Source organism: Pristiophorus japonicus, chromosome 9 (genome assembly GCF_044704955.1).
Source record: "Pristiophorus japonicus isolate sPriJap1 chromosome 9, sPriJap1.hap1, whole genome shotgun sequence".
NCBI classification, from domain to species: domain Eukaryota; kingdom Metazoa; phylum Chordata; class Chondrichthyes; family Pristiophoridae; genus Pristiophorus; species Pristiophorus japonicus.
In genome coordinates this window covers 116,548,442-116,575,810 of record NC_091985.1, presented here as the reverse complement: position 1 = coordinate 116,575,810, position 27,369 = coordinate 116,548,442, and the positions used below count along the sequence as shown (strand labels likewise).

Below are 27,369 nucleotides of genomic sequence, written 5' to 3'. Positions count from 1 at the left end.
AGGAAAGATGGGCACGGATTTGGGAGGCGGCAACACATATAAGGACTTTGGAGAGGAAAGGGAAGTTGGAGATGGGGTGGTAGTTTGCAAGGACAGAGGGGTTGAGGGTTGATTTTATGAAGAGGGGAGATGACGGCAGATTTGAGGGAGAGGGGGACAGTACCTGAGGAGCGAGAACCGTTAACAATGTCCACTAACATGGGAGCCAAGGAAGGAAATTGGGTGGTCAGCAGTTTAGTTGAATTGGGGTCAAGGGAACAGGAAATGGGTCTCTTGGACAGGACGAGATCCGAGATCATGAGGGGAGATCAGAGAAATTGGAGAAAAATGTGTGGTCAGGGCTAGGGCATGGGTGATTCTTGGAAGTTTGGTCGATGGGCTTGAGGAAGGAAGGGAAGAGGCGGAATCGGTTGAATGGATGGTCTCAATCTTAGATAAAAGTCCATGAACTCCTCACACTTGTCAGAGGTGAGGGTGGAATCGAGGGAGAATAGAAGCCGGAGATTATCTTTACATTCCAAAATGATTCTGGAGTAGTGAACAATTTGTTCAGATGAGAGCAAGACCTGATTAATGCTTTATGTGGTCCAGCCATATCTGGTGGTGGTTGGCTAAACCAATTGTCCGCCATATCCGTTCAAGTCTGCATCCTTTGGACTTAAGGGAGATCAGGGCTGTAATAGGGATAATGGCCAGGGTGAGAGAGAGTAATTATTTTAACAGGGACTAGGGCATCAAAGGTGGTGGTGCGGGTGTGATTGAGCAGATCGGTAGCTGCAGAAATGTCATGGATGGAGTGCCAAAGGCTGGACAGTCAGGATTTCATAAGTGCAGTTGTAAGAGAGTCGGTCGTTTTTTCCATGGGCGGACACAGAAGGAGGTAGGGTTGGGGGAAGTGGAAGGGGGATGTGGGTGGAGAGCAATACGAGGAAGTGGCCAGAGATGGCCTTATTTGCGATTGACACGATGGGAGTAGCGAGGCCATGAGAGATGTCAAGATAGCTGTAAAGAGCTTTGGGACATCCGAGTTCATGAAAGTACAATATAAATGCAAGTCTTTTTCTTTCAAAAAAAATCAAAGCTAACTTTTTGATGGCTGCCATTAAGGAGAAGAATATTGTCTTCTCGTGCAATGGCTACCTTGCCTATATTAACATCAGGAGCACAAGGTGTCTACCTCATTCAGGAAAGAAATTGGGAATGTGCCTGGCCAAACATATCCTTCCGTGACTGGTGGGAACCACAGGATGTAAATTACATCAAAGACGAGGGAACGATGTTGTAATCTAGTTCACTATTCTGAGCTTTTAGTAGATGATCTGTGAGAATTATTTTTATTAGTGGTATCCTCCTTTTGAGTGATGGTATTGGTCTGATGGCAATGGAACCAGTGCCCTCTTCTTGGTCTATTTTCAAATATTCCTTAACCCAAACAAATGTCAAAAGAATGTATCCGCTGCCCTACATTTCAGGGTCAAACCCAAATCCCTAGAACATTCTCCTTCAAAACGACAACAGAAAATCTTCCACAGCAAACAATCACGGGAGACAATTTAACAATTATCACAATACTGGTGTAACTACAAACTCCTACAGAATATGTAATGTTGAGATTCTTCAGATTCTTGTGTCTGTCACAGATGTATTGCACTAATCCAAACTCTTTCTACTCTGAACTCCTTTACGGCAAACGAGCCAAAGGTGGGCAGCGGAAATGTTACAAGCCTCCCTGATAAAGTGCAACATCCCCACTGACAGCTGGGAGTCCCTGGCCAAAGACTGCCCTAAGTGGAGGAAGCGCATCCGGGAGGGCGCTGAGTGCCTTGAGTCTCATCGCCGAGAGCATGCAGAAATCAAGCGCAGGCAGCGGAAAGAGCGTGCGACAAAGCAGTCCCACCCACCCCTTCCCTCAACGACTATCTGCCCCACTTGTGACAGAGTCTCTGGTTCTCGTATTGAACTGTTCAGCCACCTAAGGACTAAGAGTGCAAGCAAGTCTTCCTTGATTCCAAGGGACTGCCTATGATGCACTAATCCAAAAGCAGTTTCATTTTAGAAGTAACTAAAAGGAGCAGGTTATCCTTTTTTGTAACCAGAGTGTAACTATTGTAGACCAGCAATAGAATTGAATAGAACTGCGGTGTCATTTTGCTAACTTTCTATTTTTCTCCTCCATTTTCCCTCTCCTGAGAATGTGTTTGGTTCCAGCGTATTTTTCTATCCCTCCTATCTGGGACCTCAGTCCTGGTTCAGTGCCTGTGGGGTTGCTGGATAGACGTTGGACACAGAACTGTAGGCTTTCCCTCTACCATTCCCAGGACTGGCAACTTGGGCCAACTGAGGAACTCTCTCCCGCCACTTCGACTGAAATCGGCTAACTCTGCGGGGATCAAACCTGGGACATACATGTATGTGTGCTGCATAGTATGGAGCCCAATGGGAGCTGACTAGCATTCTGATTTTATTTGAAGGGTATAGTGACCCTGACTTTTCTCCCATTCACAGCTCGCTGAAGAGCGCATTGGAAATATAAGGACAGTCCGTGCCTTTGCGAAGGAGGACTCTGAGCTGCAGACGTACAGGGAGAAGATCAGCCACGTGCTGCAGCTTGCCAGGAAGGAAGCAGTGGCCCTGGCAGGATTTTACGGGGCAGTAAGTACAATTTTATTAGGGTTTTTTAAAAAAACTTTTTGTACTCCTAGATATCGCTGAGGTGGTGTGCCCTGGCTCCCGATGCCTCAGAGTGCAGCTTTCTCAGGACCCTTTTTTTACATGGTTACACGGGATCTTTCTTGACTGAATAATGTCACTCTAGGCCTCGGCTTCATCGGAATAGTAGTAAGCCATTCAGCCCCTCGAGCCTGTTCCACAATTCAATGAGATCATGGCTGATCTGCGACCTAACTCCATAATCCCTCAATCTTTTGGTTAACAAAAATCTACCAATCTCCGATTAAAAATTTACAATTGATCTAGCATCAATTGCTGTTTGCAGAAGAGAGTCCCAAACGTCTACCACCCTTTGTGTGTAGAAGTGTTTCCTAATTTCATTCCTGAAGGGTCTGGCTCTAATATTTAGATTATGCCCCCTAGTCCTAGAATCCCCAACCAGCAGAAATAGTTTCTCTCTACCCTAACTGTTCCCCTTAATACCTTGAAAATTCCGAGCAGATTACCCCTTAACCTTCTAAATTCTGGGGAATGCAACCCTAATTTGTGTAATCTCGTAATTTAACCCTTGAAGTCAGAGTATCATTCTAGTAAACCTATGCTGCACCCACTCCAAGGCCAATATAGCCTTCCAAAGGTGTGGCGCCCAGAACTGCTCACAGTACTCCAGGTGTGGTTTAACCACGATTTTGTATAGCTGCAGCATAACTTCTGCTGCCTTGTATTTCAGTCCTCTAGATATAAAGGCCAGCATTCCATTAGCCTTTTTGATTATTTTCTGTACATGTTCCTGGCATTTTAATGATCTATGTACCGGGACCCCTAAGTCTTTTTGGACATTCACTGTTTTTAGCTTTTCACCATTTAGAAAGTACCCTGTTCTATCTTTTTTTTTAGTTCAAAAGTTGATAACCTCACATTTGCTTACATTGAAATCCATTTGTCTCAGTTTTTCCTATTCACTTAATCTATCAATATCCCTTTGCTGTTTTATGCTTTCATCTACAATGCCACCTATCTTTGTCATCGGCAAATTTTGATATATGACTTTCTGCATCATCATCTAAGTCGTCAATAAATTGATGTAACTATTTGTATTACACTTTTTTTGACAGACATGCGTCTGTCCGGCCCGCCCATCCCCAAGCCCGGTGCAGCGTCTGTCCGGCCTCACGCCCCCTCCGGTCCCAAATGTGGTGCCGCGAAGCAGGACCTGAGGTCCGAGACTGCCTACTCGATCGGCGGTGGGTGGCCGAGAGTGAGCAGTGAGCGGGGCCCGAGAGGCAGTGGAAGGGGGGGGGGAGGGCAGCAGAGAGAGAGAGACGGGGGTGGGGGGGTTCGGAGGGAGCTGAAGGAAGATGGATCACGTTCTTCCAACCCCCTACAAGTGACTTCGACACTGTCACTATTCACTTCATACTCAATAAACCTGTTAACAATCCGTACACAATGCCCCATCTATAGTGGAGTGGAGGGGGCGGGGGAGGGGAGGATGCACTTGTGCTGGGGTATGGGACTTGTGCTGGGGTATGGGACTTCGGCTGGGGGAGGGATGTACTTGGACTGGGGTAAGGCACTTTGGCTGGCCCTTGCTGTCTTCTGGGGAGCTCTGCCCTCTGTCACTTCAGGAAGTCAAAGTGGATCGAGTTACAATTTGCAAAGTCAGTGAGACCTTGGGATGGGCGGTTCCAGTGACTCATTCCAGTGAAACTTCAGGGTGTGGCTTATCTTCCAAGGGGACCAATCATAGACAAAGGGTGGAGCATGTTGGCCATTTTTGCAGTACAAATAAGGGTGTCCTTAATAAATACTGTGAATAGTTGATGCTCAACACAGCTCTGCAGGACACCACTAGTCACACCCTGCCAATTTGAGTACCTACTCATTATCCCTACTCCCTGTTACCTGCTACTCAGCCAATTTCCAAACCAGGTCAATAATTTGCCCTCAGTTCTGTGGGCTTCTACCTTAGTTAATAGTCTCTTATGTGGGACTTTTATCAAATGCCTTCTGGTAGTCCATATAAATAACATCCATAGACATTTCCCCCTGTCCACTAATTTAGTTACCTCTTCAAAAAGTTCCAACAAGTTTATCAGGCATGATCTACCTTTCACAAATCCATGCTGGCTCTCTCTGATCAACTGAAAATTTTCAAGGTGATCATTCAGTCACCCTATCCTTAATTATAAACTCTAGCAATTTCCCGACAACAGATGTTCTGCGAACTGGTCTATAATTCTGTGGTTTCCCCCTCTCACCATTCTTAAAAAGCGGAGTGAAATTCGCAATTTTCCAATCTAAAGTAATGGTTTCTGCATCGAGAGAACTTTGGAATATTATAGTTAGGGCAATCGCAATGTGTTCACCTAGTTCCTTTTAAAACCCTGGGATGGAAACCATCTGGCCCTGGGGTTTGTCATTCTGTAGTGCCATTATTTTCTTCATTACTGTTATTTTACTTACATTAATTTTATAGAGTCCCTGTCCCCAATACAATATTAGTTTCCTTTGGATTTCCAGCATGCAATCCTCTTCAACTACCAAACAATAAAACAAGCAAATAATAACAGAAACACAACATATATATTTCACAAAAGTTGTTGTTCTTGGCTAGCTCCATGTGTAGCAGAAAATAGTTTGCAACTACTGTGCTAAGCTATGATTATAACTACCAGGAAAGACTGAACAGTTTGGGGCTCTTTTCTTTGGCAAAGTGAAGGCTGGCCTGAATTGAATGGGTTGGCACCTCTATACTGGATATGTTTTGAAAACAATGTGTTAAATTAGCTGCCATGTGACATCTGTGAGTGACAATGGTTTTTAAATCTCGTATACAGTGACAACATTTAATTAAAAAGCAAAATTGGCATAAATGTTTATTTTTTGTGACAATTCTAGGTGTTGGGGAAATAAATGTGCTTCACTGAATTCATTAGCCTAGCATAAATCAATCCAAACAGATTGTGAGCACTCAGAGGATATCCGACTCTCCATTGTAGTGCTGACACTCATTGTAGTGCTGAGGGAGAGCTGCTGACATTCCAATGTAGTACTGCGGGAGAGCTGCTTTGTAAGTTTATGTTAGGAGGGACAGTGAGTTATGTGGATTGAATACGAAGTTACAAAGGGACATAGACAATTAAGTGAGTGGGCAAAATTGTAAAATATATAATATGAGTGAGGCTAAGAGCACCCAAATTGAACAAACAAGTCCTCTTTTCCTTCGATACTTATCTACACTCTGATTCTCTCTCCCCTTTTTTCGGACACAATGAAGAAAGTCTTCTTTCAAAGCACGCCACTAAACTTTATACAGTTGTACCTCTCCAGTCCGGCACCCTTGTGACCTGACTGGTGCCAGACCAGAGAATTTTCTCGATCATGTGAGGTCACGCCGACCCTAGCATTGTCAGCAATACCCTAGACTTACTCAATCAAAGCAACAGCCAGAAGAGTTCAACCTGCAACTAACATGTAAGTAGTTGATGATCCCTTTAAATAGTGCAGGTGGGGGTGGTCCTTTCCAGCTGCTTAACGCGTGTTCAGCTGTGCGAGGTTAAGAGGTAAGAACATTGAGCTCCAAAAATAGCACCGCTGGCATCAAATGATTGAAGTCATGATCTGCCTGCTTTGCATACTTTGGTTGATGTTACCAAGATGGTGCTGGGCGGTTTTGTGGCAGAAGTTTGCACATGAAGGCACCGCACACCATTTTAGTCCCTGAACAGCACCGGTAGCACCCAAACAACGGGCGCTATCCAGCCCAATTTCACACCCATTGAGTTCTACTTATTTGACTTGCTTCACCCCTCCTTTGACCCCCTCAAGTTCCTAGAGAAGTGGCATCTGCTAGGTATAGGCTACACAGGAGGGGCATCACTTTTTTTCTCCCTGAAACTTTTTCTAGCCCTCCTGAGCGAGTGCTCCCTAAAATGCACTTTTCAGTTTTGAAATCCACGACACACATTATACTGTAAACAAAACTATATCTTTCAAAAAACTTAGATCTGCACACACTTCCTCTCTACAGAACAGGATAGTCTATTGTCACATTTTTGTCACACTTTTTATGTCAACTTTTACCATTTATAATGGGTTTTACCCGTGTAAACTAGGCACACTGTAATTAAACAATCTGGCCACTGGTAAGCATGGTGAAGGAATTTTCTAAATATTTTCTCAGCTCTGAAACCATGTTGGATTTGTTTGTCCTTGCAAAAATTATATATTAATGTATTTCTTCAGTATTTAAATTTTTTTTAAAGAAATACTAATTTGAACATTTTAATTTAATACAAATGATCATTATAAAATAGATCATTTTGGCAACCATCATGCCGCCTTGTTCCCCCTCCCCATGACCGTTGCTTTTTATCCCATTCATTGGCACCTCAATTTTTTAAAAAAAATGTAAAGCCAAATATTTTAAATGTAATTTTTAAAAATAAATAAAGGTGTTATCTGGGCTGCCTGTTCTCTGCCTGATCTTTGACATTTTTTATTTGTTCTGGGATGTGGGCGTCGCTGGCAAGGCCAGCATTTATTGCCCTTGATTAAGTGGTGGTGAGCCGCCGCCTTGAACTGCTGCAGTCCTTGTGGTGAAGGTACTCCCACAGTGCTGTGAAGGAGGGAGTTCCAGGATTTTGACCCAGCGACAATGAAGGAACGGCGATATATTTCCAACTCAGGATGGCATGTAACATGGAGGGGAGCTTGCAGGTGATGGTGCTTCCATGCGCCTGCTGCCTTTGTCCTTCTAGGTGTGGGAGGTGCTGGCGAAGAAACAGTGGCGCGTTGCTGCAGTACATCTTGTAGATGGTACACACTGCAGTCACGGTGTGCCGGTGCTGGAGAGAGTGAATGTTGAATGTGGTGTCAATCAAGCATGCTGCTTTGCAATGGATGGTGTCGAGCTTCTTGTGTTGGAGCTGCACTCATCCAGGCAAGTGGAGAGTATTCCATCACACTGCTGACTTGTGCCTTGTAGATGGTGGAAAGGCTTTGGGTAGTCAGGAGATGAAACACTCGCCGCAGAATACCCAGCTTCTGACCTGCTCTTGTAGCTACAGTATTTATGTGGCTGGTCCAGTTAAGTTTCTGGTCAATGGTGACCCCCAGGATGTTGATGGTGGGGGATTTGGTGATGGCTGTACAGTTGAATATCAAGGGAAGGTGGTTAGACTCTCGCTTGTTGGAAATGGTCATTGCCTGGCACTTGTTTGGCACGAATGTTACTTGCCACTTATTAGCCCAAGCCTGAATGTCATCCAGGTCTTGCTGAATGCGGGCATGGACTGCTTCATTTTCTGAGGAATTGCGAATGGAACTGAACACTATGCAATCAATAGCGAACATCCCCACTTCTGACTTTCTGATGGAGGGAAGATCACTGATGAAGCAACTGAAGATAGTTGGGCCGAGGACACTGCCCTGAGGATCCACTGTAGCGATGTTCTGGGGCTGGGATGATTGACCTCCAACAACCACAACCATCTTCCTTTGTGATAGATATGACTCCAGCCACAGGAGAGTTTTCTCCCTGATTTTTCAGTTTAACTCGGGCTCCTTGATTCTACACTGGTCAAATACAAGTTGTTGTTGTCAGGGACAATCACTCCCCTCACCTGGAATTCGGTGCAGCAAGGACCATTAGCAGGTCAGGGTCAAAGGAGCAGCGTGGAGCATACCACTTCAAGGTACAGCGTGAGCCAATTCAGGCGGGTGACAGCTGTGAAGAGGGCAACTGGATTGGACGTCACCATAATCCAGCTCGCTGATTAGAGTGTGGGCAGATACAGCAGGAGTGGTGAGGTCGGGCCGAAGGAGCAGCGAGAGATTGCAGAATGATGTGAACGGTGTTATGTCTTGGATAAAGAGTCAGACTAGATACTGCAAACTCAAAGTGTGACCGTAGTCCTTTATTACAGATCTGAGTGCCTCTCCAGCCTGAGGCCTCCTTAAACACAGGTGCTCCCAAGGGATTGTGGGATCCCTTGGGCCTCCAGGGGATAAGCCCTCTGGTTAGACATGATAATTACAGGTTTACATACATAACAACTGGGGCCTAGGAGAGGCGTGAGTTTGGGGCCCAGAAGAGGCGAGGGCCCAGGGGCAGCACGGGCCAGCCCACACTGATATGTGTGCGCACTAGTTCCATGCAGCAGAGCTGGTCTCCAGTCGTCTTGGTTAATCCTTGCCACTGGACCAAGACCTAGCTCTGTCAAGCCTGTGTGGTGGCTGGTGTGCAACGGCCACCACATGTTTAAAAAATCCCTGTACAGGCATCTTCCACCCTACAATAAATGGTTCTAGACCTGGAATTTTAGGTCCTTCATTGAAACACCTGCGAACTCATCCCTTTTTGGCGTGGGTGCAAGTCACCCTCGATGTGAGGGACTGCCTATGATGATGAGACTTACTGGGTGCTGCTGACAACGACCCGGCTGCGTTCTGCACATGCACTGCGTAGAAGCCTACGGCACAGCATTTCTCAGGCCCAGCTTTGGCGCCTCAGTCAGCTGCCACGCTCCTCGTTACCTCTCCGCGCGGCCGTAGGCAGCGAGAGAGGGGAGAGAGGGAGACCCAGGACACAGCGTGTGTCGCAATCCCCTGCCGGGAATGATGTCGGACCAGGAATGTCGTTGGACTGTAAATGCGGACACTATTCCAGTTGATCGATAGGTTGTTTGAATACTGCCTCCAACACTCAATCAGCTGAGCTGATGCTTTTATGGTTGGGTGCTTCAAAGTCTTTAGCTGCTGCTAGTCAGCCAACGTGCAGTGCACAACAAGAATGTTCACCATGCATCTGCTTTCAGCGGTTATTTTTGACCCGCCACTGTTGGAATACCACCACTAACCACGGTGCCCCCCCCCCGCCCAATTCAGCTCTTACTGCTTGCCTTCAATGAATTCCACAGTTCCTGTCAACACTGTTTGCAGTCACGTGACCTGCATTCCTCTCTATTTACCTCAGTGAGCTCTTGTGTCGCAGCTGTCTAAACATAGTCACAAAGGGTTTCTGAGGTGATTCAATGGAGCATTGCGTGCAAAGGAGAAACATCGGTCACCATGGATAGTCCCAGATTGATAAAGCCTCGTTTCCAGGGGTCACCTTGGGTGCCCAGTGCAGCGTGCCGAAGAAAGAGAATTGGTATCAATATCACCCCTGACTGCTGGGTGGAGTTTGGTCCCACAGATATCTGTCACTCTTGGGTACATTTTTAAAGTGACCCTTTATTCATGCCTTAGTCTGAATAGCTATTTGACCACTGGGTGGCATCACACAGAGCCACATGCCAGGACTTGCTGGCAGTGATTGGGAGTGGGAAACGCTGATACTGATACAGATTTACTTTTCCTTTTCAGACTGGACTGACGGGAAACCTAATTGTTCTCTCCGTCCTGTACAAAGGTGGCCTGATGATGGGTGGGGCCCAAATGACAGTGGGAGAACTCAGCTCTTTCATGATGTATGCCTTCTGGGTAGGAATAAGTATTGGAGGTAAATTTTCTGGTTTAACGATTGTACTTTGAGGATAGGTGAAGAGTTTTTTTTTAAATGTATTTTGTTACTGGGATGTGGTGGTTGTTGGCAAGGCAAGCTTTTATTGCCCATTCCTGATTGCCCTTGAGAAGGTGGTGGTGAGCCGCTACCTTTAACCGCTGCAGTCCCTGAAGTGAAGGTACTTCCACAGTGCTGTTGGGGAGGGAGTTCCAGGACTTTGACCCAAGGATGGTGTGTGATTTGGAGGTGGTGATGTTCCCATGCGCTTGTCCTTCTGTGTGGTAGAGATCGTGTGGGGGCAGGGGGCCGGGGGGTGCTGGGCGGGTGTAAGGTGCTGTCTGAGAAAGAAAGACTTGCATTTATATAGCGCCTTTCACGACCACCGGACCTCTCCAAGCACTTTGTACATTAATTGGCTGTAATGTGGTCACTGCTCTAATGTGGGGCGGTGGGAGGGGGCCCTGGGGCAAGGGGGGAATGGCAGGACTGGACCCTGGGGTGAGGACGATTGGAGGGAGTGGCATGAGGGGTTTTCCCAGGCTCTTGGCGGGGGTGCCTTGAGGGGTTTTCCCAGGCTCTTGGCGGGGGTGCCTTGAGGGGTTTTCCCAGGCTCTTGGCGGGGGTGCCTTGAGGGGTTTTCCCAGGCTCTTGGCGGGGGTGCCTTGAGGGGTTTTCCCAGGCTCTTGGCGGGGGTGCCTTGAGGGGTTTTCCCAGGCTCTTGGCGGGGGTGCAGGTGTTTACACTCGATCCTCAGATGGAATTGGCACTGGACACGCTTTGCTTTGTGCATTGATAGACACTCTTGTTTGAATCATAAGTCGACTGTTGTTTACTGTGTAGTTTTTGAACTTGGGATCTTGCTTTGCAGTGTTTGATTCAATGCCGTCATTTTCTTCTCCAGGCCTAAGCTCTTTCTACACTGCGTTAATGAAGGGTCTCGGAGCAGGAGGGCGGTTATGGGAGCTACTCGAGAGGAAACCAGAGATGCCGCTGAACGGTCAGTTGCTCAGTCCAGACCGGCTGTGTGAAGCCTTTCATTGGGATGCTACATGTAAACGCTTCTCGATCACCAACACACGCTTCTCAACTCCCCGATCACTGCCGCTCTCAGATCACCGACACACTCAGATCGCCCTCTGGTTGCCCCGCGCTCCGGTCGCCCCCCCGCACTCCGCTCGCATATCACAGATTTTAGAACAGGTGTCATGGCCTGGACCCGTGTTTCTCATTGACGTCAGTGAGCAGGATTCTGAGACCAATTGTCAGATTTGCGGATGACAGTAAAATATGAAGAACAGTGGAAACTGACAGTGCAGCCAAGGATTGAGTTGTGAAAATCAGCAGTCCGGTGGCAGGTGAAATGTAACACCAACAATGCAAAATGGTGTCTTACTGTGTCTTTGTGTGTCTTAAGCAGTGTGTAATATGGATACTAATTGAACAGAAAAGAATTAGCAGCAGACTCGATAAACCACTAGCACCATGCTGCGACTTGCAGCCTGAGCGGTGGATATGTCTACTGAGGTTATGCTTGTGCTTGGCAATAGAAGGCCAGTGTGGAGAACCAAGGGGCAAATTTAAAAGTATTGTTAATTGTTACATTGATTAAAGCCGAGAAACCCAGCCCATGTCAACAGCAGCTCGCAGCTTGTTTGCAAGAAAGAAGGGGAGACGCCCTGTATCTTTCGCTATCCGCTTTAGTTATCCGGGGGCTTTGCTGGCCACTTGTTTAGTTCTGTTGTGGGCAAGTTGTTTCGGACACGGTGTAGGAGTGCGGCATTTCCAACTGGAGGGGTGGGGGTGGGGAAGACCCCTAATAACTCCTTTCTCGTTCAGTCAAGTCCCCACTCGGGTCTTTGGAGGATGCGGTAAAGGTCTCAGTGCTTCCAAAGAAGTGTGTGGCTCTGCCAATGCCGACGACCCTTAGACCAGCCACCCTCTGTCCAGTAGGTCTGTGTGTTGGCAAGAGGAGGTTATGAAACATCATATTTTGTAGAATCTGTCTCAATTGTACTGATGGGTTGTGGTTATTTAAATGCCTGTTTCTGTTTTGGTTTTAGAGGGTGTGGTTTTGCAGCCTGATCAGTTTAAGGGAGCCATTGAGTTCCGAGGTGTCCAGTTTGCCTATCCAACTAGGCAGGAAGCTCCAGTGTTCAGTGGGCTTGACCTGTCTATCCCAGCAGGCTCAGTGATGGCTGTCGTGGGATCCAGTGGCTCAGGAAAATCAACACTAGTGTCGCTGTTGCTCAGGCTGTACGATCCTGTTTCGGGTAAGTTAGAATATAATGTGGAATTGTAAATAGCTAATGAATCTCTGGAGAAATCCTGGTGGAAGGTTTGAATTGGGCTGCCATTGCTGTCTGACCCTGCAGTGCATTGTGGATGATGCAATGGCCAATTGGAGTCCATGGCATAAAGCAGTAAGGATTTAGTGAGTTTAATTTTTCTGTTTCAGGCATTGTCACTGTCGATGGCTGTGATATACGGAGCCTCAATCCACACTGGTTGCGAAAAAACATGGGTGCAGTGAATCAGGTAAAATTGGGGTATGGTGCATCTGGTCAGATGGGGGTACGGTGGTTACGGTGGGACTCTGGCTTTACTATTATGGATGTTTTTGGTTCGCAGGAGCCTGTTTTGTTCTCCTGCTCGATTGCGGAGAACATTGCGTATGGTGCAGTCCAGCCCTCCGAGCTGACGATGGAAGAAGTTGAAAAGGCTGCCAAGATTGCCAACGCCTATGGCTTCATCCGCAGCTTCCCCAAGGGCTTTCAAACCATGGTCGGGGAGAAAGGCATCTTACTTTCAGGTGAGCTAACCAGGCTGGAATATCTCTCGTCACTCGCTGCACTGCGTTAAAGAACTCTCCACACCTTTGGCTAAACTTGTCCTCTTTCCTTACTAGGTGGCCAGAAGCAGAGGGTCGCGATCGCTCGAGCTCTGCTCAAGGTGAGACTCTTGTCCTGGATTTTAACCAAATAGCATCTGAGGGCCATGCACCAGAAATCAAACACTCCCCTCCGCTCCGCCTCCCCGCACCCCAGCCCCGTGCCCCCCTCCATCCCGTGATCCCCCCCCCCCCCCCGCACGCGCCCTTCCCTGCACTTGCCCTTCCCCCCGCGCTCGCTCTCCCCTTCTCCATTCCCTCCTCTGCGCCCGCCCAGCTCTCCTCCTCCTTCTGGCACGCCCCTCTGCTTAATGTGTAGGGTATTGGGGGAGTTAACTGATAATTACATTTCTTTCTATTTTATTTTTAGGACCCTAAAATTCTGCTACTGGATGAAGCTACCAGGTGAGTATTTATAGTGGATAAACCACTGATGCAAGAACGATGTTGAAAGAATTTAATTCAATTTGTTGGCTAACATTTGCTTTAACACAGTAATTAGTAAACCCAACGAGAAAGGAAATTAATTGAAATAACAACTTGCATTTGAATTGTGCTTCACAATTGAGGGTCACCCCCAAATTTAGAGAAAGCTTTACAGGGCCTGGCTGAAGGCACGATTGGCGTGATCAGTTTAATCGAGGTTTTAGAAGGTGGGGAGAGAGTGTGGGGTTGGCTAGCTTATGGATCTGCTGCTGTTGAGAATGGCGGGAAGGGAGAAACACAGAAGAAAGGCGAGCAAAGGGTCCAAGCAAGGATGCAGAGGTTCAGGAAGTTGCAGAGGGAGAGTGGTGAAAGCTCGAGAAAGGGACCAGGATTTTGAAGTGATTGTCGTGAGACACTGAGCCATTGGAGGTCAACAAGGACAGGGCATGATGTGGATGGTGGGTTTTTGATCAGCTGTGACTTATCTAAGGTGGAGCTTAAGAGGCCGGCAAGAAGGCCTTTGAAAATAGCGAGCCTGAAGGAGATGAAAGGCAGAGGTGAGGATTTCAGTGATGGTAGGGGGTGCGTTAGAGGCAGAGACAGGCTACACTTCGGAGGGCAGGAGCAGATTGATTTGGTAATGGACTATGTTTCAAAGCTCGGCACTTGTCAAGTACATAAGTACATAAGAAATAGGAGCAGGAGTAGGCCATATGGCCCCTCAAACCTGCTCCGCCATTTAATCCGATCATGGCTGATCCGATCATGGACTCGGATCCACTTCCCTGCCTGCTCCCCTAATTCCTTTATCGGTTAAGAAACTGTCTCTCTCTGCTTAAATTTAAGACAATGTCCCAGCTCTCTGAGGCAGCAAATTCCACAGATTTACAACCCTCAGAAGAAATTTCTCCTCATCTCAGTTTTAAATGGGTGGCTCCTTATTCTAAGATTATGCCCCCTAGTTCTAGTCTCCCCCATCAGTGGAAACATCCTCTCTGCATCCACCTTGTCAAGCCCCCTCATAATCTTATACATTTCGATAAGATCACCCCTCATTCTTCTGAATTCCAATGAGTAGAGGCCTAACCTACTCAACCTTTCCTCATAAGTCAGCCCCCTCATTTCTGGAATCAACCTAGTGAACCTTCTCTGAACTGCCTCCAAAGCAAGTATATCCTTTCTTAAATATGGCAACCAAAACTGCATGCAGTATTCTAGGTGTGGCCTCACCAATACCCTGTATAACTGTAGCAAGACTTCCCTGCTTTTATACTCCATCCCCTTTGTAATAAAGGCCAAGATTCCATTGACCTTCCTGATCACTTGCTGTACCTGCATACTAACCTTTTATGTTTCATGCACATGTACCCTCAGATCCCATTGTACTGCAGCACTTTGCAATTTTTGTCCATTTAAATAATAACTTGCACTTTGATTTTTTTTCTGCCAAAGTGCATAACCTCACACTTTCCAACATTGTACTCCATCTGCCAAATTTTTACTCACTCACTTAGCCTGTCTATGTCCTTTTGCAGATTTTTTTGTGTCCTCCTCACACATTGCTTTTCCTCCCATCTTTGTATCGTTAGCAAACTTGGCTACATAACACTCTGTCCCTTTTTCCAAGTAATTAATATAGATTGTAAATAATTGGGTTCCCAGCACTGATCCTTGCGGCACCACACTAGTTACTAATTGCCAACCTGAGAATGAGCCATTTATCCCGATTCTCTTTTCTGTTAGTTAGCCAATCCTCTCTCCATGCTAATATATATATTAGCCCCAATTCCGTGAACTTTTATCTTGTGCAGTAATCTTTTATGTGGCACCTTGTCAAATGCCTTCTGGAAGTCCACATCCACTGGTTCCCCTTTATTCACCCTGTTTGTTACATCCTCAAAAGAATTACAGCAAATTTTTCAAACATGACTTCCATTTCATAAATCCATGCTGACTCTGCCTGACTGAATTTTGTTTTTCCAAATGTCCTGCTACTGCTTCTTTAATAATGAACTCCAACATTTTCCCAAGCACAGATGTTGGGCTAACTGGTCAATAGTTTCCTGCTTTTTGTTTGCCTCCTTTTTTAAATAGGGGCGTTACATTTGTAGTTTTCCAATCTGCTGGGACCTCTCCAGAATCCAGGGAATTTTGGTAAATTACAACCAATGCATCCACAATCCCTGCCGCTACTTCTCAAGACCATAGGATGCAAGCCATCAGGTCCAGGGGATTTATCCGCCTTCAGTCCCATTATCTTACTGAGTACCACCTTCTTTTGTGATTGTGTTAAGTTCTCTCTCCCCTCGCCCTCACCATAGCCCCTTGACTATCCACTGTTGGGATATTGTTGGTGTCCTCCACCATAAAGACTGATACAAAATATTTGTTCAGTTTCTGTATCTCCATGTTCCCCATTACTAATTCCCTGGTCTCATCCTCTAAGGGACCAACATTTACTTTAGCCACTCTTTTCCTTTTTATATGTCTAAAGAAACTCTTGCTATCTGTTTTTATATTTCATGCTAGTTTACTTTCTTAATCAATCTTCCCTTTTTTCTTTTTTTTAGTCATTCTTTGCTGGCATTTAAGCTTCCCAATCTTCTGTCCTCCCACTAGTTATGGCCACTTTGTATGCCCTTGTTTTTATTGGATACTGTCCTTTATTTCTTTACATAGAAAATAGGTGCAGGAGTAGGCCCTTCGAGCCTGCACCACCGTTCAATATGATCATGCAACTTCAGTACCCCATTCCTGCTTTCTCTCCATACCCCTTGATCCCTTTAGCCATAAGGGCCACATCTAACTCCCTTTTGAATATATCTAAAGAACTGGTAGAGAATTCCACAGGTTTACAACTGAGTGAAGAAGTTTCTCCTCATCTCAGTCCTAAATGGCTTACCCCTTATCCTTAGACTGTGACTCCTGGTTCTGGACATCCCCAACATCGGTAACATTCTCCCTGCTTCTAACCTGTCTAATCCTGTCAGAATTTTATGTTTCTATGAGAACCCCTCTCATTCTTCTAAATTCCAGTGAATATAAGCCTTGCCGATCCAGTCTTTCTTCTTATGTCAGTCCTGCCATCCCGGGAATCAGTCTGGTGAACCTTTGCTGCACACCCTCAATAGCAAGAATGTCCTTTCTCAGATAAGGAGACCAAAACTGTACACAATATTCAAGGTGTGGCCTCACCAAGGCCCTGTACAACTGCAGTAAGACCTCCCTGTTGCTATACTCAAATCCTCTCGCTATGAAGGCTAACATGCCATTTGCCGCCTTCACTGCCTGTTGTACCTGCATACCAACTGATGTACCATGACACCCAGGTCTCATTACACCTCCCCTTTCCTAATCTGTCACCATTCAGATAATCTGCCTTCGTGTTTCTGCCACCAAAGTGGATAACCTCACATTTATCTACATTATACTGCACCTGCCATACATTTGCCCACTCGCCTAACCTGTCCAAATCTTCCTGCAGCCTCTTGGCATCCACCTCACAGCTCACACTGCCACCCAGCTTAGTGTCATCTACAAACTTGGAGATATTACATTCAATTCCTTCATCTAAATCATTAATGTATATTGTAAATGGCTGCGTTCCAGCACTAAACCTTGCGGTACCCCACTAGTCACTGCCTGCCAGTCACTGCCTGCCATTCTGAAAAGGACCTGTTTATTCCTACTCTTTGCTTCCTGTCTGCTAACCATGTCAATATATTACCCCCAATACCATGTGCTTTAATTTTGCACACTAATCTCTTGTGTGGGACCTTGTCAAAAACCTTTTGAAAGTCCAAATACACCATATCCACTGGGTTCTCCCTTGTCTACTCTACTAGTTACATCCTCAAAAAATTCTAGAAGATTTGTCAAGCATGATTTCCCTTTCATAAATCCATGCTGACTTGGACTGATCCCGTCACTGCTTTCCAAATACGCTGCTATTTCATCTTTAATAATTGATTCCAACATTTTCCCCACTACCGATGTCAGCCTAACCAGTCTATAATTCCCTGTTTTTTTCTCTCCCTCCTTTTTAAAAAAAAAAGTGAGGTTACATTAGCTACCTTCCAATTCATAAGAACTGATCCAGAGTCCATGGAATGTTGGAAAATGACCACCAATGCATCCACTATTTCTAGGGTCATTTCCTTAGTCTGCATCCTAGAGTACTTATCAGGCCCTGGGGATTTATCGGCCTTCAATCCCATCAATTTCCGTAACACAATTTCCTGACCTAAAGGATACCCTTCAGTTCTTCTCTCTCGTTAGACCCTCGGTCCCCTAGCATTTCTGGAAGGTATTGGTGTCTTCCTTAGTGAATACAGAACCAAAGTATTTGTTCAGTTGGTCTGCCATTTCTTTGTTTTACCTGATTCTGACTGCAAGCGACCTACATTAGTCTTCACTAATCTTTTTCTCTTCACATATCTATAGAAACTTTTGCAGTCAGTTTTTATGTTCCCTGCAAGCTTACTCTTGTATTCTATTTTCCCCCTCCTAATTAACCCTTAGTCCTCCTCTGCTGAATTCTAAATTTCTCCCAGTCCTCAGGTTTGCTGCTTTTTCTGGCCAATATATATGCCTCTTCCTTGGACTTAACACTATCCCTAATTTCCCTTGTCAGTCACGGTGAGCCACCTTCCCAGTTTTATTTTTACGCCAGACAGGGATGTATAATTGTTGAAGTTCATCCATGTGATCTTTAAATGTCTGCCATTGCCTATCCACCATCAGTCCACTTTAAGTATCAGTCGCCAGTCTATCCTAGCCAATTCACATCTCATACCATCAAAGTTACCATGGATGGCTATCTTTTCTTTTACACCCTTTCCTCTTCACTGGAATATATTTTTCTTGAGAGTTGTGAAATATCTCCTTAAATGTACGCCACTGTTCATCAACCGTCCTACACTTTAATCTATTTTCCCAGTCCACTTTAGCCAACTCTGCCCTCATACCATTGTAGTCTCCTTTATTTAAGCTTAGTACACTGCTTTGAGATCCAACTTTCTCACCCTCCATCTGAATTTGAAATTCAACCATGCTATGATCACTCATTCCAAGGAGATCCTTTTTCTAGGGGATTGTTTATTAATCCTGTCTTATTCCACAGAACCAGATCGAAGATAACCTGCCTCCTGATTGGTTCTGTTACATACTGCTCAAAGAACCCGTCCCTTATGCACTCTTCCTGAAGACTAACCCTGACCAATTTGATTTGTCCAATCAATATGGAGGTTAAAATCGCCCATGATTATTGTTCCCTTTTTACAAGCCCCCACTATTTCTTGGTCTATACTCCGACCAACAGAGTTGCTACTGTTAGGGGGCCATTTTGACTACGCCCATCAGTGACTTTTTCCCCTTATTATTCCTTATCTCCACCCAAACTGTTTCAACATCCTGATCATTTGAGCCAATATTGTTTCTCACTATTGCATCCTTTTTCAACAGAGCTACCCCACCTCCTATTCCTTTCTGTCTGTCCTTCCGGATAGTCAAATATCCCTGAATATTTAGTTCCCAGTCCTGGTCACCTTGCAACCACGTCTCTGTAATGGCTATCAGATCATACCCATTTGTATCTCTTTGTGCTGTCAACTCAAATATTTTGTTACGAATGATCCGTGCATTTAGACAAAGAGCATTTAGACAGTAGCGCACTGAGGCCGTGGGACTTCAGGCTGGGCCTGAACAACCGGACAGGATTTTAATCGCTTCACCATTGGTGACTGTGCCTTTAGCTGCTTGGGCCCCAAGCTCTGTAAATCCCTCCCTAAACATCCTCTACTTTCTTCTTTAAGATGCTCCTTAAAACGTATCTCTTTGATCTGCCCTAATATCTCCTTTTGTGGCTTGTTGTCAAATTTTGTTAGCGCTCCTGTGAAGCGCCTTGGGGCGTTTTACAACATTAAAGGCACTATATAAATACAATTTGTTGTTATCTCTCTTGTCGACCATGGCTGTTTTATTTGGTAAGTAGAGTTCTTTCCCCTTAGAGGCATATACTGGTCCTGTATTAAAGTAAATTATTTTTTTGAACACCTCCCACTGTTCATCTGTAGTTTTGCCCAGTTTGCTGTCATCTGTCTTATTCCGTTAAAGTTAGCATTAACAAAATCTAAAATTTTAGTAACTGTTAAGTTTCTCCTTTTCAAACGTAACATTGGATGCGATCATATTATGATCACTGTTCGATAAACATTCCTTTGCTGTTAGATTATTTATTTACTATGTCTTGCTCATTACTCATTGCTAAATCTAGTATGGCCTGTCCTCTTGGTTGGTTCTAGAATACATTGCTCCAGAAAACTATCTTGAATGCACTCAAATTCACTACCTTTCTGAAATGCTCTTCCCAATCTATATGAAAATTAAAGTCTCCTGTTAAAACAACTTTACTTTTTATTACAAGCCTCCCTAATTTTTGAATTAATACATCTTGCCACTTCATTGCTGCTATCAGGGGACCTGCAGGCTACGAGGAGGGACAATATAAACTAAAGGGTACAGTTCTAAAGGGGGTACAGGAGACATGGGGTATATGTGCACAAATTGTTGAAGGTGGCAGGGCAGGTTCAGAAAGTGGTTAAAAAAGCATATGGGTTCCTGGGCTTCATAATTACAGGCATAAGAGTACAAAAGCAAGGAAGTTATGATGAGCCTATATAAAACACTGGTTCGGCCTTAACTGGAGTATTGTGTCCAATTCTGGGCACCGCACTTTAGGCAGGATGTGAAAGCCTTGGCGAGGGTGCAGAAAAGATTTACAAGAATGGCTCCAGGAATTGGGGACTTCAGTAACTTGGATTGACTGGAGTAGCTAGGTTGTTCTCCTTGGAGCAGAGAAGGTTGAAAGGAGATTTGATAGAGGTGTTCAAAATCATGAGGGGTCAAAACTGACTAGATAGAGAGAAACTGTTCCCATTGGCGGAAGGCTCGAGAACCAGAGGGCACAGATTTAAGGTGATTGGCAAAAGATCCAAAAGCAACATGAGGGAAAACTTTTTTACGCAGTGAGTGGTTAGGATCTGCAATTCACTGCCTGAGAGGGTGGTGGAGGCAGATTCAATCATGGCTTTCAAAGGGGAATTGGATAAGTACCTGAAGGAAAAGAAATGTGCAGGATTACAGGGAAAAGGTGGGGAGGTGGGACTAGTTGAAGTGCTCTTGCAGAGAACTGGCACAGGCTCAACAGGCCAAATGGTCTCCTGTGCTGTAAGCATTCTATGTGGCAAATTATGTTGGGATTTATTTCCATTTTTGACTGGAGTCATGAATATTAGTGAACATGTCTCTCTCTCTTATCAATCAGTGATGTATCAAATGCTCTGTCATTTCGGAGTTAAATATAATCTAAATTTGGGACAGACAGTAGCCTGAGCCATGGAGTTTGGAGACTCCATTCCCACTGCAGAACAATGATCAGGGAATCCTGCATGGGATTCATGCTGGTCCCAAATGGCAGAAAATTGGAAGTACCATCAGTCCACGCCCACCTGTCTGTCTGTCCTTTTGCCTCGTTCATCTTGCTCTTAATGAGGCTGAAGCAGACTGTTTATAACCTTGGTGTCCTATTTGACCTTGAAATGAGCTTCCAGACACCCATCCATGGCATAACGAAGATGGTTTATTTCCACCTCCATAACAGTGCCATCTCTGCCCCTGCCTCAGCTCCTTTGCGGCTGAAACCCTCATCCATGCCTTTATTACCTCCAGGCTTGACTATTCCAATGTTGGCTGGTCTCCCACATTCTACCCTATATAAACATGACGTCATCCAAAACTCGGCTGCCCATGTCCTAACTCGCACCAAGTCCCATTCACCCAGCACCCCTGTTTGCTGACCTACATTGGCTCCCAGTTAAGCAACACCTCTATTTCAAAATTCTCATCCTTGTTTTCATCTCTCTCTCTCTTTTTCTCTCTCTCTCTTTCTCTCTCTCTCTCTCTCTCTCTCTCTCTCTCTCTCTCTCTCTCTCTCTCTCTTTCTCTTTCTCTTTCTTTCTTTTTCTCTCTCTCTTTCTCTCTTTCTCTCTCTCTCTCTTTCTCTCTTTTTCTCTCTCTCCCTTTTTTTTCTCTCTCTCTCTCTCTCTCTCTCTCTCTCTCTCTCTCTCTCTCTCTCTCTCTCTCTCTCTTCTTTCTCGCTCGCTCTCTTTCTCGCTCTCTCGCCCTCTCTCTTTCTCTCTCTTTCTCTCTCTCTCATCCCTGATTATAATCGTTCAACCATTGACGGCCATGCCTTCAGCTGCCTAAGCTCTGGAACTCTCCCGAAACCTATCGGCCTCTCTACCTCTTTATTTTTTCCTATTTAAGATGCTCCTTAAAACCTACCTTCTTGACCAAGCTTTTGGTCATCTGCCCGAATTTCTTGTGGTTCATTATCAATTTTTCATCTTCTAATACTCCTGTGAAGCGCCTTGGGATGTTTTACTACGTTAAAGGCACTATATAAATACAAGTTAATGATTTTCTCCTCACCCAGTGCGCTGGATTCAGAAAACGAGTACTTGGTGCAGGAAGCTTTGGATCGATTGATGGAAGGAAGAACAGTGCTGATCATTGCCCATCGCCTGTCGACTATTCAGAATGCCGATGCTGTTGCTGTCCTTGATCAGGGCAGGATAGTCGAGTGTGGCACACATCGCCAACTGCTTGCAAATTCCGAGGGATTATTTCGAAAACTTGTGGAGAAACAGGCATTTTTACGGGACAGTCCAAGACTTGTGTTGAATGCTTAAATGTGCCTAAATTTTAATCATTTTTCCCTCCCCCCGCCCCCCCCCCAAAAAAAACACATCAAGGCCAAAGACTGCAGAGGAGCACTTTGGGTTTTGATTGACGTGTGCACCGATTGGTAAGCAGATTTTAAGCCTGCGATTCTGCACTGAGAGTTCAGGATCTTGGCTGTGGCACTGAGGTAGATGGTGAAAGTGTCAGGTGCTGACCTAGTGGAAGTCAGGAAGCCCACTTCACCCCTGAGCCACATTCCGTAGCTCTCACAGGACAGCTGCATTGTGGGCCCCCTAGTCAAGTCTTCGCTTGCGCTCGCACGGGGAAAGATGGAAGAACGAGAGAAGTTTTATGTAATTTTTGGGAGCCTTCTTCAAGGAGTAGGGGAACCCCTCGTTTGATAAGTAACTTTCCCCACATGATACACGGGACACTAAATGCATCTGTGACAGTGAAGTAAAAGACTTGAACTGGTCGGTAACTCACCATTTAGAGAATATGTACAATTCTTTGTATTTTGTGAAATTCAGAAGTATAGTAAAATGTTTATGATTCACTGAAGAGATGTTTAATTGAATAATGAATCCAGGATGTTTATAAATACGTATATGGATTTTAAATTGGTACTACAGAGACACTTGACCCTTTGAGATCTGTGGTACCATTTTTACAGCAAAATAAAAGTGACCAATTTCTAACTTATGTTAAATCAAGTCTTTATTTTACCTATCCTGTTCCTACCAATTTTCTCTCCTCCCTGCCCCCTCACAAATGTTGTAGACTACTACATACAATTTTGCCCAAGACCGAGGTCAGTGAAACCCTGAGACAATCCCAGGCAGTGCAGTGACCAGCAAAAAGAGCATTGGATCACTCCCCAGTGATGGGCTCATGTGAGCCACACGTTACCTCCCGGCCTTTCACTCTCTCGGGCCTCCGTCCCACCTCGGACAAAGCATTAACTAATAAATTGACAGTTTCCAGATGCCTTCCATGAACCACTGAGATGTTGAACTGAACTTCCAGTCCGAGGCTCGTGTTGAGTTCCAGCAGCTGCCCACCTGAACTCTGTACAGATTAACTGATCATTCATCTCACTTGCTGTTTGTGGGACCTTGCTGTGCGCAAATTGGCTGCTGCCTTGCCCTACATTACGAATGTCTCCTTACATTCGGGGCTACAGTTCAGAGATTTAGAACAGAGGGCAGGAAACACCTTTCTGAGTTGAGGCTGTGGAATTCACTTCTAGGGTTCGAATCATGGGGCTAGACTTTCGACTATGATCACTATCGCCCCAAAAAGGGTGATATTTCCAGTCTTAGTGCTTTTTTTGTTTTTCAGGATCGCTGGAATATTGCCCATTTAAAAAAACTGCTAGTTTCACCTTTTTCATTTGGGCGATAGCCTTAGCGATGTGAAATGGGCCTTAGCGATGTATTCAGTCATGCAAGTTGGCGCCCACAGCAACGGCTGTTCTGCGCATGCGCGTTTTTTTTTAGCAAAGAACTTTTCCTGCGATTCGGGAGTTCAGGGGTCATCTGCGCATGCTCAGAAGACAGAGAGGGACAGAGAGAAAAAGAGTGAAGGAAGTTGAAAATAAGTCTGGAGGGTGAAAAATGTCAAACCAATCGAGCGATAGTAGCATGCAGCAGGAGCTGTCAGGGAGAAGGAGGGCAAAAGCCTTCTCTGATGAGGCCCTGGTTAATGGGGTAGAAAATCGGTGGGGCCAATTAACCCGGAGTGGGCGTGGGAAACCTCCTCCCCACACATCAAAAAATATGGGGAGATATCGCCGCCGCAGTCTCTTCGGTGGCCCACAATAGGCGTGAGGCAAACTGTGAAACAGTCTGGTTGCGTTGGCAAGAGTAAGTATTAAATTATTACATTTTAAATTATAATGATGCACTGACTTTAATTATAATGTAAATCTGCCGGATTGTAATTAAGCTGGGTAATCTTGGGTTGCTTCTCTGCTAAGATTTTCTGGGGTCGGAAGCTGTGCCCTTTAAGTCTAATTTTGCTGGGATGCCTTACATTTAATCAACAGTATTAATTATTATTATTTAAAGGAATGACTGGAAACAGATGAACCGCAAACATTTGGCATTTTTACCACTTTAGTTTAGAAGGAGAATTCTTGTATGCTGTGAGCAAGTCTTTAACTTGGGTACTGTCTCCTTTTTGGTTACATTGGTGGATGGGGCACGACTGAGCACTGAGGGGTCCGGTCACCTTTACCCAGACTGTGAGTGTTTCTCTGGCTGCTGTCACTCACATAGTGACCCAGCCTGGACTGGGGGAGATCTGCCCTGGGACACTTTGGGACATTGGCTCCGGCCACACGGTAGTCTCCAAGCACAGCCCATGGACATGGTGCCCCCTCGCATTACAGTCCTGTTATTGCCGAGCTCACCAGCAGTCCTGATTTCCCGCCTCCATCCCCCCCCAGGAGGACCTCCATCGATTCAAATAAACCGCCTACCCCACCTCGGGTGCCAAATGGCATGGCCCGTGGATGGGGCCTTTCCTGGACAATACGTGAGATGTTTGGTGTCGAGCATTAGTTTAGAAACACGATCTTATTAAACATTTTCTCTGAACGTAGATGTTATAACCGTGCATCCATTGTGGATACAAACCGTATTAGCATATAACATTAACGTTCACAATTAATAGCATGTGGGGTGACTAATTGTGGATTACAATATCTGTTGATTGTAATTAGCTGGTGATTGGTGAGTAGCTTTTCTTTTTCTTTTTTTATATCAGTAAGTAACCTGTTGACATTGTTGTCGCCAAATTAAGTATATCTAAGGGTTAAGTCATGGCAGAGAGCTCGGACACGTGATATGCTCCTTCTGTACTATGTGGGAACTCTGGGACACTTTCGGTGTCCCTGACAACTACGTGTGCGGGAAGTGTATCCACCTCCAGCTCCTGACAGTGGAATTGGAGCTGAGGGTAGATTCACTCTGGAGCATCCACAATGCTGAGAATGACGTAAGTAGAATGTGTAGCGAGTTGGTCTTGGCGCAGGTAAAGGGTTCACAGCCAGATAGGGAATGGAAGACCAGCAGGAAGAGCAGTGCAAGGAAGGTAGTGCAGGGGTCCCCTGCGGTCATCCCCCTGCAAAACAGATACACCGCTTTGAGTACTGTTGGGGGGGGGGGGGGGGGGATGACTCATCAGGGAGGACAGCAGCAGCCAAGTTCAAGGCACCGTGGCTGGCTCTGCTGCACAGGAGGGCAGGAAAAAAAAGTGGAAGAGCGATAGTGATAGGGGATTCAATTGTAAGAGGAATAGATAGGCGTTTCTACGGCCGCAATCGAGACTCCAGGATGGTATGTTGCCTCCCTGGTGCAAGGGTCAAGGATGTCTCTGAGCGGGTGCAGGACATTCTGAAAAGGGAGGGTGAACAGCCAGTTGTCGTGGTGCATATTGGTACCAACGATATAGGTAAAAAACGGGATGAGGTCCTAAGAGATGAATTTAAGGAGTTAGGAGCTAAATTAAAAGTAGGACCTCAAAAGTAGTAATCTCGGGATTGCTGCCAGTGCCACGTGCTAGTCAGAATAGGAATTGCAGGATAGCTCAGATGAATACGTGGCTTGAGCAGTGGTGCAGCAGGGAGGGATTCAAATTCCTGGGGCATTGGAACTGGTTCTGCGGGAGGTGGGACCAGTACAAACTGGACGGCCTGCACCCAGGCAGGACCGGAACCAATGTCCGAGGGGGAGTGTTTGCTGATGCTGTTGGGGAGGAGTTAAACTAATATGGCAGGGGGATGGGAACCAATGCAGGGAGACAGAGGGAAGCAAAATGGAGACCGAAGCAAAAGACAGAAAGGAGATGAGTATAAGGAGAGGGCAGAGAAACCCAAGGCAAAAAACAAAAAGGGCCACTTTACAGCAAAATTCTAAAGGGTCAAAGTGTATCAAAAAGGCAAGCCTGAAGGCTCTGTGCCTCAATGCGAGGAGTATTCGGAATAAGGTGGACGAATTAACTGTGCAGATAGCAGTTAACGGATACGATGTGGTTGGCATCATGGAGACATGGCTCCAGGATGACCAAGGCTGGGAACTTAACATCCAAAGGTATTCAACATTTAGGAAAGATAGACAGAAAGGCAAAGGAGGCGGGGTGGTGTTGCTGGTTAAAGAGGAAATTAATGCAATTGTAAGGAAAGACATTAGCTTGATGTGGACTCGGTATGGGTGGAGCTACGGAATAACAAAGGGCAGAAAACGCTAGTGGGACTTGTGTACAGACCTCCAAACAGTAGTAGTGATGTTGGGGAGGGCATCAAACAGGAAATTAGGGGTGCATGCAATAAAGGTGCAGCAGTTACCATGGGTGACTTTTTAATATGCACATAGATTGGGCTAACCAAACTGGAAACAATACGGTGGAGGAGGATTTCCTGGAGTGCATAAGGGATGGTTTTCTAGACCAATATGTTGAGGAACCAACTAGGGGGGAGGCCATCTTAGACTGGGTGTTGTGGAATGAGAGGATTAATTAGCAATCTCGTTGTGCGAGGCTCCTTGGGGAAGAGTGACCATAATAGATTGGCGAATGATATTTAAGGGGTTGACAGTGGATGGGCAATGGCAGACATTTAGGGCCCAAGTTTCGGGCCGCGCCCCTTGGACGCCTGTTTTTTGTGCGAGAAAGTGCGCCTAAAAAAACTTACCTATTCTCCGGCTCTCTGGAGGTCCTCTGGAGCTGGGCGCGGCGCAGCACGAGCTGTAGGGGGCGGAGCCAGGTCCCTGCGCTGAAAACAGTGCTGTGACCTGTGCACATGCGCGCTACAGTGGGCGCGCATGTGCAGTAGCTCCAGCCGCCCAAAACTGTGGGAGGGGCCCGAAGCACGCAGCCGCTAGCCCTGGCAGAATGGCCTCATTGGGTCTGCGTGCATAAGGCTCCTCCCCCCGCCCCCCCACCCCCCCGACCTCCGCCGCCCCCCCCCCCCCCCCCCGGACCTCCGCGACTCTCTCTTTTCCCCACCCCCCGGACCTCCGCGACTCTCCCCCCCCCCCCCCCCCCCCCCCCCTCCACGGACCTCCGAGACCCGACGCCACCTACCTGTAAATCCAGCCCGAGGTCTTTGGCCCAGCCGTTCAGCCTCCTTCTC

At 46.0% G+C, this 27,369-nt stretch overlaps 1 protein-coding gene across 2 annotated transcripts in view; it reads left to right on the top strand.

The window, feature by feature from the left end:
• LOC139273186 (ATP-binding cassette sub-family B member 10, mitochondrial-like) overlaps window positions 1–22,919 on the top strand; it is a 36,381-nt gene extending 13,462 nt beyond the window's left edge. For both annotated transcript variants that reach the window (XM_070889734.1, XM_070889733.1), the window contains 9 exons: window positions 2,506–2,652; window positions 10,042–10,177; window positions 11,082–11,177; window positions 12,241–12,450; window positions 12,636–12,715; window positions 12,809–12,989; window positions 13,086–13,129; window positions 13,438–13,472; window positions 21,988–22,919. In XM_070889734.1, the coding sequence (XP_070745835.1) occupies window positions 2,506–2,652; window positions 10,042–10,177; window positions 11,082–11,177; window positions 12,241–12,450; window positions 12,636–12,715; window positions 12,809–12,989; window positions 13,086–13,129; window positions 13,438–13,472; window positions 21,988–22,243 (1,185 nt within the window). In that variant the 3' untranslated portion in view covers window positions 22,244–22,919. The remainder of the gene's footprint in view (window positions 1–2,505; window positions 2,653–10,041; window positions 10,178–11,081; window positions 11,178–12,240; window positions 12,451–12,635; window positions 12,716–12,808; window positions 12,990–13,085; window positions 13,130–13,437; window positions 13,473–21,987) is intronic.
• Window positions 22,920–27,369: the final 4,450 nt, after the last annotated feature.